This window comes from Calypte anna, chromosome 4, assembly GCF_003957555.1.
Source record: "Calypte anna isolate BGI_N300 chromosome 4, bCalAnn1_v1.p, whole genome shotgun sequence".
Taxonomy (NCBI): domain Eukaryota; kingdom Metazoa; phylum Chordata; class Aves; order Apodiformes; family Trochilidae; genus Calypte; species Calypte anna.
Window position 1 is genome coordinate 10,675,588 of NC_044247.1, and position 18,684 is coordinate 10,694,271.

Here is an 18,684-nt window from a genome sequence, read left to right on the forward strand (position 1 = left end):
GGAGATGATTTTAATGGAAATAACTGAACGTATTATGACTTTTTAAAGACAGGTTTTGAAATACTTAAAAAACATTTCAGCAGGGCCAGCTGAGAAGCAGCAAGAACAGAACATGTTGGTGAGGGCTTTGGTAAGGGCTCTGCAGACTACAGGGCAGGATGTGCATTCGCCTGCTTTGTCAGCATGAAAACAAAAGCTCAGACAATGAACAATGGGCTTTTTACAAGCTCATGATTTCATGACCACCACATCAAGCAAGGAGATGAGGCAGGAAATCAGAGTCTGCCTCTGGGCTGCAACTTGCAGCCCGCAGCATGGGAAAGTTGGAAGTACTGCAGCCTTTAACCCAGAGCCGTTCTTTTTACAGCAGATTTTCTTCCCTAACGAAGCGTGGAGGACTTGGTCTAATTCACACCTTGGAAATGACAGAATCAGCTGAAATTCAGAATTAGTTAAGAATTAAACAGCACCATCTCCTGGTGAAGGCAGGCTCTTGCCTCATTTTTCCCCCAATGCATTTCCAAGATACTAATTCATAAATATATTTAAAAGGAAATCATGTATCAGACAAAATATTTTTTTTTCTTTTCTCAGCCTACAATATTTTCTTCTCAGACACCACACACTCCTTATAGATGTAAAACAATCACTTAAAGTACCCAATAAAGAAACAGACCCATACACAGATCTATTCCCATTCATGTTTCTTTGTATTTCATTTGTGGTCCAGAAGGAATCATGTAATTGTACCCATCTACCACAAAGTTTTGCTGGTTAACTCTTTTGTAATTGTTTCTCCTTTGGGACAAAACAATAGAAAATACTCCTCTGGTAAGGATTAATCACAAACTGTCACTTTCCCCTTTAAAAAAAAGGTATTTAAAAAGTCCTTTAAAAATTCCCAGCACTCACTGTGCAACAAAATCCTGACTCTGCAAATGGCCTCTTTGTGAATCTTTATGCATAAAGTGGGGATACACCCAAAGTTTGTGAAGCATTAACTGCACTGAAGTTTAAGTTGGCACAAGCATGGGTTTCTAGGATGGTGCTCTTGAAATTTCTTTATATCTGATAAAATCCTTACAGAGATTTCTTCACCTGGCAGGAGCTAGCTGCTTATGAACACACACCAAATGCAGTTCCACTAACAGCAGAAGGTAAAATTTAACATTTACTTTTCAGAGGACAAATAATGATCTGTAAGAATCAATGCCTCGCAATTTCTTGAAAGAAAGAACCCAACTGCTTGGGTTGGAAGCCTGGCAGAGCTTCATTTTACAGCACAGAGTGAGATTGCTTTACAGAGATCCCAAAACCATGCCCAAGAGCACAGAAAAATTAACAGGTACCTCCATAAAACCCCCTGTGTAATCCTACCTGAGAGGTGAGGCAGAAGTGTGATGCTCCAGCTGACACTGATGTTTGTTCCTCTCCTTGACAGGGGTTTCCCCTCTCACAGCTGCTGAGTGCCTGTCCTCCAGGTGTGTGATACACAGGACACCTTTACCTGAGGCTTTTCAGTTTGATTCAGAGAAAGGTGCTGCAATGTCATTTGCAGTTTTCACTTGGGTGTGCTGTTCAGATGAAGGGGATTACAACACCCAAACAATTCACTTTCTGTTCCACGGGCTGCAGAAGCCATCAGAAGCTTTTTCTCTTTTAGTCCCTACTTTGGTAGCAAGAAATAAAAGCAATGCCAAGAAAGCTGTCTATGGTGTCAGCTGGAGATTTCACAGCAAACCCGTTTCTTTCTCAGTTTCTGTCTTAGTTTCTGAAACACAACAAGATCAAGTGGTAAATTATGCATTCTACAACTACAGTCTAGATGGACTGCACCAAGATTTTTTTATTTCCTCAACTAGAGAGCTGTAACTAGAGCAAAGTTATTAAAATTAAGGGTGGAAGATGGTCAGCTGCTCATAGCTTTCATCTTAATTTCAGATTGCTTCAAGACAGCTTTGGAGAACACTCCTACTGCTGTTGTGTTGCAGAGGTTCCAAGAGAGGTGTAGAGAAAGCAAGCTACATATTTCTCTAATACCAGTGCTAGGACTACTACAAATAAAGGAGAAAAGAATTTACCAACAATTAAAAACCACGACAGCCTCAGTTTAGACTTCGTTAACTGATCACAGGAAGGCAAACACATGGAATTTCTTTTGGTTGTTTCAGTATTAAGTTATCTACAGCCCTGTGAATAAAAGGGCAAAGAACTAACTACAACATAATAATGGTGTTCTGACTCCACCCTGCAGGAAACTCAGAACTCCCAAACAAATGTCCCTTTCACTACTTTTGAGTCACTGATGAAACTTTCATTTCCTTCTCCTTTCTTTTCTCCTTCTACACTTTGTTAGTATGTACAGATACTTTAATTTTTTTGCAACACAAAATACCTCTGAACATCAGACCTGAAAGCATAAAGAAGTTTCTTCAAATAAAAAAAATATTACTGTAAAATAATTTTCCAACTTTTAGATTTCCTTCTTCTTAGAGCTTCAGGTTGGTTTGTACACTGGCTCTGCTCTAGAAGAACACATTGATGCAGTGGTAGTACAAATAATATAACTTCTAGAATGGTTTCAATCAGTCTTTCCTGACTGTAGCTTATCATCAGCACAAACTGAGCTTTGTGTTTTAAGAATTTAAGATAAAAACTCCACACAATCCAGTGCATGCTAATGTTCCTTTCTAAACGTACAGGCTTCACAGGACCCCATTTTCATTTTAGAGTTAATATACATTTTCTGTATTTTAATGTTATTCAGAAATACTCCAAACTTTTACTACAAGACAGCTGTACTGATGCATTAATAAAATCTTTACAATATTTTCTAATTTATTCAAGAATCTTAATTATCTGCCATTTAAAAAGCCAGGTTACTTATTCACACTATTTTTCTTTTTTTTTAAATAGTTATACTGTAGGTTACATCAGGTATTACATTATTTATGACCCTTGGGTTAGCATATTACTTTACCTGGAAGATTATTATTATAGGTAAATAAATGTATTTGCTATTTGTTGCCTTGTTCTTTTAACAATGAGCCACTTCTCTGGTGTGATAAAAGCCTTTTCCCCAAGCTCTGAGCTACAGTATTCCTTAGAAATTACCAAAAGAAGAAAACAGAAGCACCTCTCAAAATTTAAGATGCATAAACAAGTGAATCCTGAGCATTACTTTGATGATTTCTTCCAGACATGTGATTCAGTGCTCCAGGGGTGAAGTATTTTCCCCCAGTCCTGGTGAAACAGACAGTCCTGGTAAAACAGGAAACAGTTTCCTGGTGAAACTAACTTTTAAAGTCTGCTTCAAAGGAAAGGAATTGACAATCTGCCCTACAGATGAGACAACATACCAAAGTTAAACTTAATATTTAAAAAGGATCTTGTCACCCTTTATTTTCAGGTGCTTCAAAACAATATGACAAAATAAAGTATCACAGTTTTATGTAAACAAAAAAATAGTATCAAGTTCATAATATCTGTATGTTGAGTGCAACCCATCATAAATAAAAAACACATGCACTAAATAAAAACTATTTATATCTTATAAAATATAATATTGTGACCCAGTTCTTTAAGACATTGGATTTTTCACAAGTATTTAACTTACATCATACAAAAATTACAGTTATACATTCTTACTTTTTTTATCTTACCATATTATTGCATGATGAGAGAAACCTGTAAGTGGCTCTTAATGATACATTTGAGAGGCATTTCAAAGTCTTTCACTATACATTAACAAAACCATGTCTTGCAATGCTACTTTTCCTGTGTACTTATGGTGACTTTCCAGTTTTTAACAATATGTTTGCATACTGGGTCTGAAATCTTACAGAGATAAAGTCAGGCACAAGTATTTTAAATGAGGTCTCACTGCATGGCACAATGACAAATTGAGTCTGCTTTTTAAAAGCCATTGCATAGCACCTTTAGTGTAAATCATAAATACAGAGATGTGGGTACAGTTCCTTGTAGTTTTCTAGAACATGTATAGAGCATTATATAAAACAGAGGTTCAGATGTCTGATCTGAAGAGGACAGGAAACTTTTTAGATTTGACAATGAAACTCCTCAGACAATGACAACATCCAGGTTTTGGCTGCCTGACCACCAAGGAGTCCAGTGGATGTTTGCAGGGCAGACACTTCCATTTGGAAAATGAGCCTGGAGTGTTAATGCTTGTGAAGTTTGGACAGGAGCAGTCTCTGTGTTGGCACCAGAGGCAGAGGCCAATCTTGAGGGCCTACTCTTGTCTGGAAAGGGCAGACATTGCTGCTTCCTTGGCAGCTCTCCAAGGCAGCTTCTCTCCCTGCTCCCAGAAGAGTAATTTCTGTACAGGGTTTTCCACTCTGTGCTGAAAAATGTCACCACAGTAAATCCCTACACAATCCATGCAAGCCTGCATCACCTTACCTTTCTTGGTGACTTGCCATGGTAGTCTGTCACTCAAAGGTCTTAAGTTAGAATTGAAACAGAATCTAGGAGTAGAGCAGATGGATCTTCCTTTGTGTATTTTATCCAGAATCTGATCAAAGGGAGAGAGACTGTACAATTTCTGCCATCCACTCTTGCACTTGAGAATGATCATTTCTCCACCATTTCCACTTCCTGCCTTATGCCTTCATCTGTTTCCCTGGAAAAGGGATAAGAAGCCCAGCCATCTAATTTTTCTGCTCCTCTCAGTGGTGGAACACTAAATGTGCTTTGTCTAGGAGCCCTGTGAAGATAATAATATAATCTGACTGCTGCCTGAATTCTGACAGTTTCCTGGGCCTTAAGAAATGATTAAAGAAACAAAACCCATCACATCAGCTCAGCTGTCCCATGCAAGTCTGACTAATAGAATTCTTCTTTAAACTCCACATTTACTTCACCTTCCATTGGACTCCCAGTCCAATACTTTGCCTGAAACTCTGGTTCCAAAATATCAATACTTCTCTGTTTCTGAACCAGCATAAAAGTCTTACTTAACTCTTTTGCTCATTCATCCTTTCTGCCTTGTGCCCATTCCACTGTGCTCTATCTCCTCACAACTCCTCCTCGTCATTAACAGCCTTAGGAGAAGAAATCAGTTTCTGAAATCTCTTCTTACAGAGAACAGGAGCAAATATTCCTTTGTATCTCAGTGCTGAGAATACATCCAGAGGAAGTGGCATTTCTTTTCAGGTTGAAGTCTTCCAAGCAAACTATCTGTACAGTTTGTTCTTGCTTCCCTCCTCAACTTTCCAGCCAGGCACATCTTTTCAGTCATTTAAAGATAACAGAATTCAACAGATCAAAGGACAAACCACCAGCACAGCATCCTTTTGCAGTTTATGTATTAGAGAAGTGTCACAGAAGATACAGATGAGATTATCTCCAGGCACTGGGCTGGTTATCATTGTGTACTAATGAAGAGTTGCACTTTGTTCCAAGAAAACCACCAGATCTATTCCAGCCCTTACATGAGTGTTGCAGAGAAAAGGAGGGTGAACAGAAAAGCTGAGTGATACACACAATGATAAAAGTAGTGTTAAAAAAGTTTCATCTCAGGAAACCTTATCAATTTCTAACTTCATTCTTATGGAAAAAGACAGGATTTCACAGAAATCCTGCTGAGATCCATGTGCATTGCAAACTTCTAGGAAGAAAAACTTGGCTGGCTATTACTTCTGCATTTTCAGTATCTGTCAGCACTTTAAACCTCAAAACTACAGGTTTCCAACTTCCTAAACATTCCTAATGCATTCTTTATAAATTCAAACAGTTTCAGTTTCCTGCATTAAGCAATCTGAAGTTCTTTAAAGTATCAGTAGTTGCAAACTAATGCATAGTCAACAAAAGATGTTCTAGAGATTAGCTGCATGTGTTTTTCTAACCTCAGTGATATTTCAGTACACAAGAGGCAAGCAGGACAAGCAGCTGTCTACACTCACCTCTGTGAGAGAGGCAAATGACAAGTGATTTTGCAGTTAAAAAAAAGTGACTTGTTTATACAAGCATTAAAGATACTACTATTTTCATGATGTAACAACCAATTTTTAAGGGTACTCTGACCCAAATAAGAAGTTGCCCTTCTTTCCAGAGCTCAGAGAAAAAAGACCCAGAAGCCTCTGCAAACCCATCACATTACTCCTTCAGATCAATGAACATCTGAACCCAAGTACAGAGGTTTACATTTTCAAATCTCCTTTGTGAAGTGACATTTATTAGTGAGCTTGGCACAGAGAAGTCTCACTGTGAGAAGACACTGACAACTCTCATTTTCTCAGTGTCTCATTAATGACACTGACAATGATTGAATCCTCACTGCCTACAGGTAGTGGAGAAACAAAAGCTTCACACAACAGAATCATGTAAGGCAACAATACAAATGGAGATAGAAGAAAATACCTGATTAAATTATACCTCACTGCATATATATATTGTAAGGATTGTTCCTTCCCTTCTTCCCCCCCTTATCTGTAATACTTTGGAGATTTGGTAGCAGATTTGTCTTAGCTTCTAGTACTGTACATGTCCACATCTTCTGGGCTGGACTGACCGTGGTCCATGAGTTTTGGATCAGGCTTAAATTTTGGTTTCTTCACTGTTCCTGTCAAGAGATATTAAAGAAATTGAAATAAAAATATTTGAGATTTAGGGAAAAAAAGCTTAACGACACATTTTGAGGATTATTGTCTTGCCAAACATTTACAAAAGGTGAGAATATGTATGTTCTAGTCAAATGTGTTAAGTGATACAGGAAGATGAAGGCACGCTGTAATTACTAGCATTCAGCAGTGGATGGACAGCAAGTTTCCCCCCTACTTTCCATGCTTTACAACTTCCTCTCATGAACACAGCAGGGTGAGAGAAGAAATAGTGATGCTTTGCCTTGCAGCAGGAAAGTTTGGGACTTTGGGAAGTGGAAAAAAATCTCCTAGTCCTTCTTCCCCCACTGCTTCCAGGAGCACATCTGTCTCCCCAAACCAACTGAATCAGTATCTTCTCTGAAGCTGCTGCTAGAGGGTAAGAATTCCAAATGAAGATACTCCTACCCAGTTTCACTTCATGATTTCCCAAAATAATGAACTACATTTACTAAAAGGTGGAGCCCTCAGACTCATCCTGAACAAGAAGGCACAATAACTGACATATTAATGACACTCATTCCAGAGGATCTCAGGGGAACAGGAAAGTGTTCCAGGACTGCCTCCTCCTACCAGTCTGCTTCTTTTCCAGCTACATGGTTTAACAAAGGGTGCTATGTTCTCCTAAAAGCTTTGGCCTGATTGAACTAGTGAAAACAAACATCTGACAGCACAGATTAATTTAGGGCATGGACATTTTTGGCTGTATTAGGGACATGAACTAATTTCACCCAGGAAGAGCAAAGACAGATCTATATTCATGAAACGATTCCAGACAGTCTGGCCTGAAGCAAATGTGAAAAGAGATCACAAACCAAGTCAGAAAAAATACAAGGGCAAAGCAAAGAAAGATGTGCATGTATATTACAGTGAAAAAAGGGAAAAAAATTAAATCCCATCCAAATATGTTCTCCTGGCTTTCCAGAAACAAAAATGTTCTGGTAAAGAACACAATTAAAAAAGAAGGAAGAAAATGTAAGTGATGAGTAAAATTCAGAAATTGCCACTACAAAAGGTCACAATATTTTGAAACACATTTAGTTCTCCTTTAATAGGCCACTCCACTACTTCTCCTAGCAACTGGCCTATGAAAATATTTGTATGCTCAATGTGCCATTACATGACCTGGTCTATTACCTCAACCACTTAAGAGGCACAAATAGAACACCACTGCAAAAACCCTGAGTGAAATAAAATTCAGTGATTCATTTGTGAATGCCACACTCTTCTCTGACCAGTATCTGAAGATACAGAACCCATGCAGAGAAAGGAACAGTAATTCCAAGTAGCTGTTTTCACAAAAATCCAGCAGTAATCCTATGAATTATACTTACAGTATTCTGACAACAGAAGGATAATTTAAAGTAGGTTATTTACCAGGACTTGATGATCTCACCTCATTGCTAACAATATGGGTATGGTCCAAACCATACAGAATGGAAGAAAACATTACTGGGAAAGAACAGGTATGCAAGAATTCTGTGGGCCCACAGTGAGAGAACCATCACCTCCCTGAGGCTCTGAAGTTTCTATTACATGAGAGTGTGTACCATATCTATCAAGAATAATAAGGTAGGACAGTCCAGTCCATTGGAAAGCAAGCATAGCTACAAAATTAAGTCAAGTAATTAAAAATTTACTTTAGATTTGCAAGTTGCCCTGAGATTGTGCTGGAAAATTTTAATTCACCTGATGAAGGCACTGGATCTTTATTACTCCAAGACTCTACTGGAGAAGATTCTGTTCTGTTAAATGGTCTTGACTCAACAGCAGACTCAGGTTTTGTGCTAGAAACTTCTTTTTTCTTCTTCTCTTCTTGCGTAACTGACTTTGACTCCTGCTGCTGCTGTAAACCAAACATTAAAAAAAAAAAGAAAAAAAGGCACATGGGTATAATACACTATTGCAAAATACAGCTTTCAAGTCTGGGAGTTTGTTTCAGATATGACATCACACGCTGAGGCTCAGTCAATAACTTTTAAAGTCATCTGCATGCAAGGGACACAGCTGGATAAATAAAATGCCTGCAAGAACCCCACAATTCAAACGCAGTAACTTTTGACTCACACGTATTTTTTCTTAAGATCAAAATGAGCTAAAAGAGAAACTCAGCCTTCTCTTGTGCATGTTTTATACACTGTGGATCCCAGTAGCTATTGGTCTGAAAGATGTTACAGATGTGATACTGATGAAACTCTGACGTTTCAGAAGCCTCAGTGGGGTTTTGTGCCTCACCTGATAAAACCAGTAATCCAAACCAGCAGGACAGGACTTGACTCGATTTCTAATTAACTTTTTTCTCCCTTTTGACTCACAAGTTGCAGCCATTCCTTCAGAAAGCCCAACCTACCTTGGAGACCTCTCCCTGGTTTGCCCACAGTGATCGCACAGCCTCGTAGGTTTGATGGCTTGCAGAAAACAACTTCTTCCCTGTTACCTGTTTTTGAGACAAAGGTAATTTAATGTCAGGTTTAAAAATACTAAGATAGACAAACCACTCAAATAAAATGCATTTTATTTGCATGGGAACATGCTTGACCTCACACTGGGATATCAATGACTACCAAAGCAGTGCTCTGTTTTATGAACGCTTTGGAATATGTTAGAAAAAATTCTGTAACAGTGTAGTAACTGTGGAGTAACTTTACAAGGGTTCTGTACAAACCCTGACACCTAAGTCTTATCACAATAAACCTGGAAATCCCACTGCCCCTTGAGAAACAGTAATTCTCATTAATTTGCATGTAAGAAAAAAAATATGTATCAGTTTAGGAAAACACAAGAGCCCAAAGACTTCAGCCACAGACTAGGTCTGTGTGGTGTCTTCCTGAGTAGTGAGGAAGTGTAAAAATCTCAAACTCATCCCACTAACATTTGTAATAGCAGCAACTGATGCATCATGATGGAACATTACAGATTCATGTGCAGTTTTTTCAATCAGATTTCAGGATAATGTTCCATAAATTTTGCTGTCGAAACTTGAATCTGATCATTTAACTAAAAGATTGCTAATTCCTAGAACTAAACGCAGGTAAGTAAATTTTCCCTCTCATCCATTTAGCAGAGAAGGGCAGTGTGTCATGGAGCTACCAAGAATTCTTAGAAAGCAGCACATAACCTTCTAAATGGAGAAACACTGGAGAATTGTAGAGAAGGAAGAGATATATAGATTTACATCCTGCTTTTCAATTCACTTTTTGTGTACTGAGTGCAAACAATTCTTACAGAGGAAATTCACTGCTAATTCAATATTAAATTACAAGTAAACTCACCTTGGCAATTACCACTGCTTGAGCTGGGTAACAAACAGAAATTCCTAAAGTAGTAAGCCCCAGTGGATAAACAATTTTCTTAAATCTTGAATCTGTATAGAGGCAAATGTTTCAAATCATTAGACACTAAGGAAACGTAGAGCTACATTGTTTCTGAAAACCAAACCAAGTGTCCTGCTTTGAGTATCTATTGATTCCACCCTTAAAAATTACTCTATCATCCTGCTCTGTCTATTAGGTGTTAGTCAGCTTTTAACAGAAGTAATCAGTACACCAATAATGAAAAGAAGCAAAATCCCACCTTTTCTTGCCAGCACCATGCCAGCTAAGCCTGCCACTGTAATTACACCAACTTTGGGAAGAAATTCTGGTGGTGGATTCTTCAGGTAAACATAAGCATCTGAAAATGAAAAAGAAATGGAAGAAAAGAAAAAAGAAGCATAGCAGTTCTATGTTAACACTTTTGTTTTATTTCCCACTTATGAAAATAAAGATGGAAGCAAAATTATGAATACCCAAAACTGCAAACAGTCCAAGATTAGATTTTAATTAATGCATGAAGATTCCTTGTTTTCCAGGTGCCCACTCTGCAGTCTGTGTTGGAACCAGAATCACAGTCACAGCACCAAAGTTAACGGTTTTTAATTTTAGATATCTTTTTTTTCTTGGTATTTTGTAAAATGTGAGTCCTTAATAAAGAAAAATTAAAGCTTTGTTTCAAGTTTTGATTTTCCTGTGAGTTCATAGAGCCTGCACATTTTTGGAATCTCCCAATCCACTATTTTTAAAGGAAAATAATACTTTAAAAAATAATTTTAAAACTGGACAGAGATGCAGTGACCTGCTTTGGCCCTGCTTGAAGCAGGTGGTTGGGCAGAGATGATCTCTAGAGATCTGTGTGGAGTTCAGCTTCAGGGGGGCTGTGATGCTATGGATTTAAGAACAAAGCTAAAATCAAAGAAAGGAGAAATATTTAATTGGTCACTTTTCTCTCACTTGAGAACAGAAATTGAACTCCACAATGAATTAACAGTGGTGTCCCAAGGCTTGCAGGAAGAATCCCAGTGCATTCTCCCTCCACCCTCTTCCCTTCCTCCCCCTGTAAGCAGAATTTGCTTTTTTCACTCTTTCAAAATTGCAAGGAGAAACAACAGAAAATGCTCAAATCAGGAATATGTGACTTGCCTACCTTTCCCAAATTGAATTGAATCCTTTATTCCATTTTTAACAAAGACATAAGCATCCTACAAAAAAAAAAAAAAAAAAAAAAAAAAAAAAAAAGGAAAAGAAAAGAAAACCCAAACAAGAAAAATGTAAAATCTTTTAAAAAGTAGATGTTTAAAATAAAGAAACTACTTGACTGATACATATGTCTCTATGTCTCAACAGGATGAGACATACCATGTAACTCTACAGAGGCTGTGCTGGGTTCTATCCCCTTTCTGACTCCCACATTTACATATTTTAAAACCTCTATTTGTATTTAATTTAAAGAAATCTATTTAATATAGTAAAATCACTTTCAAAATTGGCATCTTGAGAACAAAATTGCAGGGCAGCAAAACACTGGATGACAACTGTAAAACATAAGAAAATTAGATTATAAAATACAGCCTCTTCTTCCCGAGAGAGACTTCCCCAGTAAAACTGAATTTGCCTTTTAGTTTGTAAAAATGGTGCTCAGTTTCACTAAAGGTAACAATAACAGTTTGGTCTAAAATGCCTGCTCAAGTTATTTGCATTACTCCCTTCAAATTGGGCAGTTTATTTAATGACTAGTTCTTTTTTAGCCAGAGGGTATTGGTACTGTCGTCCTGAGCCTGCTAAGGAAATGAAGTAAAAACACAGTGTTTAGATGAAGGGAAAAATGTGTCATCTGGGGTTATTTCACTGCAATAGTTTGCTCCCAGTAACAGAGTTTATACCACCAGAGGTCACTGCTAGTCAAGCTCAGGAACATTTGATTAAGGGCATGGAATAGCTTGATCCAGATTTGTAATTAAGTTATTTCAGTTCTGCAGTCACTGATGAAATTTTCACAGAACAATGGGACAGAAAGAATTTACCCAGGTGACTCTTGAAGTTCACCAAGAGGTATTTCTGGGCTGGCCCAGATCCAGTTCAGCAGTGGCTGAAGGGACCAATTTAACTCAGTGCCTTTGGATTTGGAAAACAAAGAGTACACACTGTTCCCTGTTATGAGCATAGCAGAGAAAAAAAGGTTCATTTTTGCATCTTAAATTGTAGGTGTATGCTAACACAAGGAACAGCAAAAAAAAAAAACACTTCAGGGTGAAATAAACTGTTTATTCAATGTTTTAGCCAAGTACTGTTAGAATTGTAGCAAACTTCTCTTACCCTACACCATCCAAAATAGTGGCCAGTTGTCTGTCTTACTGCAGAAAATTGCTTCTGCAAGTGACCAGGCTGTTCTTCAACATATTTGGATTTCAGAGGTGGTGAGCAGTAAATTGGAAGCTGGAAAAAAAAAAAAAAAAGTATAATTGTACTGCAGGGAGATAGTTTTGTATACTGATGAGTTTTCACTGAACAGGGGTTTTCAAGACTGCAAATTCTTAGTGTTCCCATCACAGCAACCAAAAAACTGTACAATAGAAAAAGACAATTGTTATCAGTATTAGACTTTCATCTTTTTCTAGAAATACTGCAGTTATGAAAACAAGATAAAACTTCACTTACTTTACATTTTATTTGTGCTGTATTGGTAAGATAACCACATATTATTTCAATATATATTTTATTTACTGGGCAATAAAATTCAATGGGAAGAGATGGTATTCTTCAGATTCATCTAGTATTATTTTAAAGACAAGGAGTAAGATTCTTACCTGATTTGGCTTCAACAACTGACCTTTTGATTCCCTTTCTGTGGCTGCATGTACAGTTAAACATGCAAATGGCAGCCCAGCAGAAACAGCTGCCAGCTTTGCCACCTGGGACAGACAGATAAAAAAAAGAGGAGTCTTAATGCAAAACTCACCCCAGAAAAGTCTGGATTTTACTACTGTGCTGTGCTTCATCAAATATGGGATAGAACAAGACACTTTTAAAACCTTTTTAGAACAGCATGCCTTTTAGGAACCCCTTCCAACACAGCCTTTCTGGTCATGATTCTTACAGCAAAATGCCACAGTTTGAGCTACAGAAGATGATCTATAAAGAGACACCCATTCTCAAAAATAAAGTCTGACTTTTTAAAGCATCATCAAAGGAAACTGTTCAAAATGTATCATGATTCAGGTAGCCTATTTCTTCACGTGAAGCTGGCAAGGCAACATAGCAACTCAGGAGCTACTAGAAGGAAAATAAAATTTGGAAGTGAGAAACCATGAAGAAGTTTTATTTTTCACTTTAGAAATCTGGTTAATTTGTCTGAAAAAGTTGCAATGGAGTTCTTCATGCTAAATGTAAACCAGAAAGCTATACTGGGAATGATGAAAGCTGTAAAATTCCTGAGTGACATTAATTGCTTTACTTTTAGACACATGAAGAGAAATATATAAATGTTTAAAAATCCAAGCCAACAGCTGTATTGTCTAAAAGTTCTGCTGGCACAATTATTCCAAGAAAGCTACACTCATTTCTACTGAAATCACAATGAACTGAAGTGAAAGAAAAGCAACATCACCTTGACTACACAAGAGACTTCACTACATTGAGCTGTCTATCATTCTTTATCTCATGAATAGGTATATTAAAAATACCTCAATTAGCTAAGTTGCTGCTGCTTCTTAGAAATATTTCATTAAAATGACTTCAAATGGTATTCTATATTAAACATGAAAAATCACTTATTGTTTAGCTAAAAAAATAAAAGCTGTTTTACATTTGAACCCTTCTAAAAGAAGTTACTGAGAATTAAGAAACAAGAGGATCATGTAGTTTTATACAAAGGACCATGAAAGGGGAATGAATAGCTGCAATTCAAGCCATTAAAAAATGCTGGAATTATGTGATCAACCAGCAGAATGACCCCAGAATGTCAGCTGGTAACTGATTCAAACAAACAAACAAAACAACTTGAAGAAATTCTGGAAATATTTTAAATTTTTTAATGAAAAGACTGAACAGCAACTTTTTGCTGAATACATTTATTGCATCCTCTCTAGCAGAACATTGTTACAGCCATGCCTTTTCATAGTAGACCTAGAGTAAAACTAATCAAAATATAATAATAAAACAGCCAAATGTGCCTGGATCATTTTGTCTTTTTGTATTTCAAACAATCTCCTTTAAACTGTTTGAATCTTACTGAAGATCAAAAACATAGATTCTATGAAAAGTTAAAAAGCTTCATCACTCTAAAGAATTCACTATCTTCAACTCAAAAGACGCAGCATGGAGACTAAAGCCTAATAAAACCGTGCATTTAATTTATGCTAATCTCCAATCATACTTGCTTCAACAGTTGGAGCACAAACAAAGAAACTTGCCCCGAGGGAAGGAAGAAGCCTCAAAACAAAAATGGGTACTCAAAGGAGCAAACTATACATATATAAATATATATATATGCCTTCTCTAGCACAAACCAGAGTCTACTGGCAGATGGAAATGAAACTGAAATTTTAGCAGCTACTGCATGTCCCCTTTTCAGTGGGCAGCTGCTACTTCAAGAAAAAGCAGCACAGGTTTAGTTTTCTCCTACCACTTAGATGTATTGAGGAGGAAGTCTATGATCCTCTTGATTTGTTTTTCTCAGAAGTGACATGAGAAGTGTCAGAAGTTTCTAGGCTGAATCCAGCGTTTTAATTTGGATTTGTATTTCTATTAAACAACAAAAAACCCCACGAGTGGCACAGAACATCCTTCCACTTCAACACAACTTAATGGAACTCCATAAATCTGCTTTTAATCTTTGTCTGCCAGGTGGTCACCTACTGAGAGTGAAAACTTTAGAATACAACTCTTAATTTTTCATAGTCAATAAGAAGGACACAAAGTTCCATCACTTCACCACAGGCACTGATTTATGTACTGAGCTCCACTACTCTGAGATCACCCAGGCACACAGTAAAGCCAATTAGAGCTCCTTCTTTCAGATACAAGTCTCCTAAAAAAAAAAAACAACAAGATGCTTCCTGCTCATTCCTTTGGCTGCCCTCATTTGCATCATCTTTTCCTTTGCAAGTATGTACACCCTAAAAAGCTTTGCAAAAGCAAGTATGAAGATGCATGGGAGAAGGCTAAATTTGTCTGTAAAGAGTGGAAAAGCTGTTTAAATATTTAAGAGACAGCCTAGATCTTTACAGGTATATTTTCCCCTTTTTACAGACACCATAATATCTCCAAAGATATTTCAGATACTTGCAATCCTTTTAGTTTATATCAGTGTGATTTTCAACATGCTTGTTTTAATGAACAGCATCGTGGCATTTCACCTCTCCAGTACGGAGTGGAGGGCGTTTCAGACGCTGGAAGCAGACGGAGAACAACCCATAAATATTTATATATTTAATTTCCTGCTGTATCTACAGCGTAACCACCCTCTTCAACCACCCCTTTTCCAACTCAAGTTCTGCAACGGGGACAACAACACCCAGACCCGCGGCTGCCCCTCAGCCTCCGGAGCTGGGCACTGGGGAAGGTTCCTCACCCCTAGCCCTGCAGCCCCAAAGGGCTTTTGGACCCTCCGGGGCCTCCTCCCGGACTCAGCCAAACCCCGTCCGGAGCCACCGCCGGGCCCGGGCCGCACACACCGGCCCGGACAGTTCCGTGTGTGACCACCCGGCTGAGGCTGCCCCTCTGCCCCGCCAGATGAAGGGGCTCCTTCTCCTTTTTTCTCCTTCTCTTTTTTTTCTCCTTCTCCTTTTTTCCCCTCCTTTTCCTTTTTTCTCCTTCCACAGCCGCCGGGCTTCCCGTCCCCTTCTCACAGGCGGGGAACGTGCGGGCAAGGCCGCGCCGGGCCAGCGGGGAGCTCCGAGGGGTGGGGAGAGCCCCAAGGGGTGTCCTGGGGATGTCCCTGGGGGTGTCCTCCAGCTGTCCCCGAGGCCGCGGGTGTCTCGGAGCAGAAGGGGCAGCCCAGGCCCAGGAGCCGCCGCAGCACACCCCTCCTTTCCCTCCCGCCAGGCGGGACTCACCTTGGCCGCCATCTTAGCGAGAGCCCCGCACGGCGATCCCGCGGGTGCCTACGGCGGGCGGGAAGGGCCGAGGCGAGGCGGGGCTGGGGGCGGGACGGTCCTGAGGGGAAAAGCGGAACCGGGAGAGAGTTTGGGGTGGCGGGGAACTTCGGTTGTCCCCCGTGGGTGTCCCGTAAGGGTCCGGGTGTGACACGGGCAGCCTGAGGGGAAGGAGCGGGAGCCGAGTTCTGCCGTTCCCTCAGCGCCGGGAGCGAGACGGGAGCTGAGGGGCTGAGAGGAGCCCTGCGGGACGGGAGGTGTTGCGGCAGCTCTGTCAGACACCGTCCTCAGCTGTCTGGTCAGTCCTGCACACCCTGTGACCCCCATTCAGAAGTTCGCCTCTGGGGTGTTCCGGGCCGGGCGGTTCTGGTGCTGTCCTGAGAGGAACGGGACTGAGACTGAGCCGCTAAGAGGTTTCTGTAGCGGAGTCCTCAGCCCTGTGACGAGCTGTCACCCCTCCAGTGCTTTCCCTCCTCCTCCCCCCTTTTTTATCTCCTATAAAACTCTGCTCCAAACATCTCCTCCAGAATTCCCAGATTCGGTTCCACTCAGTAAATCCCGAACATCGCTGCTGAAAACCATGAAGTGGAGAGAAAAACTCATAGAAGCTGTGTTGGCTTTGGCCATGGGAAGGGACAGAACAATTTCACCCTGTTCAGTGCCGTCACAGGTTGTGCCATCAGAATGTCAGCAGAGGTCAGGACCAGAAAGAGGGTCCCAAGGTCACCACCTGGGTCCCAAGATCACTAACTGGGTCCCAGCACCACCTGCCCAGGTCAGATCCAGGACTGATGCTTGGCTGAGGATCCTCTTCTTAATTACAGGTATTGGAGATCACACACAAGAGCACAAAATATAAGTGCAGATAATTTGTTTATTGAAGTCCAAATTTACAACTGAAGTTTACAATTTTTTTTTTCCCCCGAAACAAAAGCTTCGTTTGAATTTAGGAAGAATAAATGTTCTTTTTTAATAATGTACAGACTATATCTCTTAAATAAGTTAATATCTTTGAAAAAAGAGCAATATGTTCCTTTTTTAATGTTGCAGTGCAACTTACAACTTACACGTCTGTGCAATGTACCATGAGGTATATGCCCAGTGAGCAACACACAGTGAAGTTTTCCATTCATAAATTTTCATAGTAGACACACAAAAAGTTAACAAGTTTATCAGTGATAGAAAAAACGCAGCCGAGTACAGTAACTCACACAGAACTCACCTGAAAAGAGGGGAAAAAAGAAACCTAATGTTCGTTGCCTATATAAACTATCGGATCATCTCTCAACAGACAAGTATAAAATTAAAAATACTGTTGTGAAACTGAAGAAATACTGTATTATCCAGGGGTTGAAACCTAGTTTTACCTAGTCTAGAGCAGTTAACTTTCTCTCTCTAGCATCAATGAGCTGAGGGACTTTACTGTGGCATCAGCAGAGCATCTGCTCCCAAAAGCTCTTAAGCAAGGTGGTGATTCCAGAAAAGTTGCAGGATGCTGATAAACTGTGGTAACTCTGACTTTTTCCCTGTCATTTTGTTTTTTTTTATTTACCATTACCTCTCAGTTCATCTCACAGCTGATTAGAAAACCAAGGCTGGGACATGGAAGGTTATTGGTGTGTGAAGCTGTGACACTTCAGCCTTCTCAAGATGGCTCTAGAATACTTATTTTTCATAATGACAAAACATGTATTTATTTTAGAAAGGATCAACCACAACATAAATTTGTGATAAATAACAGTTCTGCCTCTAATACATATATACATACTGCTTGTAAACAAAAAATGCCCACAGGTCATGGAGTCTCCATGATTTTTATACAAGGCGCTATAGATTTGTTGTTGTTGTTGTTGTTGTTGTTCTTGAAAACAGTCCTAGTGAAAGTTTGGTTTTTAACCTCCTATTGCTACAGGAACAGTAAGAATGTTTATATTTACAAAGAAACAAAGACCATGGAGACCCCATAGCATTATTTGCTGAAGATTTTAAGAGGGTGGGGTTTTCAAAATCCACACTGTCAGCATGTTCAGATTGAAGTAACAGTACAGGTTGAACACCAGCAGTACCACACTCTAGTGCTTTGGTATTTCAACCCCTGAATATACAAAGACATTACTACAGCCTACTTCACAGTTTAATGCAAGTAAAGTGCAAGCCATAGTACGAGGGTGTCATACATTTTCATACATGTAAGCATTATCTAAAAAAGGCTCTCTATACAAGTTTTATTAGCTACTTTAGTAAACTAGACGGAAGTCACCTATGGCCCAGCAATTAATGGTCTGACAAGGATATTCTTCTTCATAATACAGTATGTGTCAAATGTAAAAAGTTTATTAATACTAGTGCATTTCTCTTCTAACCTGTTTTCAGATCTTTAAGCTGAAATCCTTGTTTCTCAGTAAAACAGAAGTCTTAACTGGTAGCAGGGTCTTACTGGTATTATGGCCAGTGAACAGGATTTGTTAAGACATACTTGTTTTGTGGTTGCCAGTGAAAAAAAAAGCAGTAGAGTCAGTATCTATAATGTGGCATCCTTATTTAATCTGCAGCATTCAGACAGATGCATTTACAATTAGTAAAAAGATCTGTATTGATACCCTCACCAAGGCCTGAGAATGAACAATATTCTACAAATGTGAGGACAGAAGCTAG

General features: G+C 39.2%; 1 protein-coding gene across 3 annotated transcripts; it reads right to left on the minus strand.

Annotated features, from left to right (window-relative positions):
- Nucleotides 1-2,910: 2,910 nt before the first annotated feature.
- On the minus strand, nt 2,911-16,379 carry APOOL (apolipoprotein O like). 3 transcript variants are annotated; one of them, XM_030449089.1, is made up of 9 exons: nt 15,991-16,379; nt 12,765-12,846; nt 12,251-12,370; nt 11,082-11,136; nt 10,194-10,292; nt 9,893-9,984; nt 8,971-9,057; nt 8,310-8,466; nt 2,911-6,583 (listed from the first exon to the last, which is right to left on the minus strand). In XM_030449089.1, exons 2-9 carry the CDS (start codon nt 12,789-12,791, stop codon nt 6,486-6,488), a joined length of 735 nt encoding a protein of 244 aa, XP_030304949.1. In that variant the 5' UTR covers nt 12,792-12,846; nt 15,991-16,379; the 3' UTR covers nt 2,911-6,485. The 3 variants fall into 3 exon arrangements, with proteins under 3 accessions (XP_030304949.1, XP_030304948.1, XP_008491880.1); XM_030449088.1 differs by having other exon boundaries at nt 8,310-8,463; nt 12,742-12,846; nt 15,991-16,378; XM_008493658.2 differs by having other exon boundaries at nt 12,742-12,846; nt 15,991-16,376.
- Between the last annotated feature and the right edge of the window lie 2,305 nt (nt 16,380-18,684).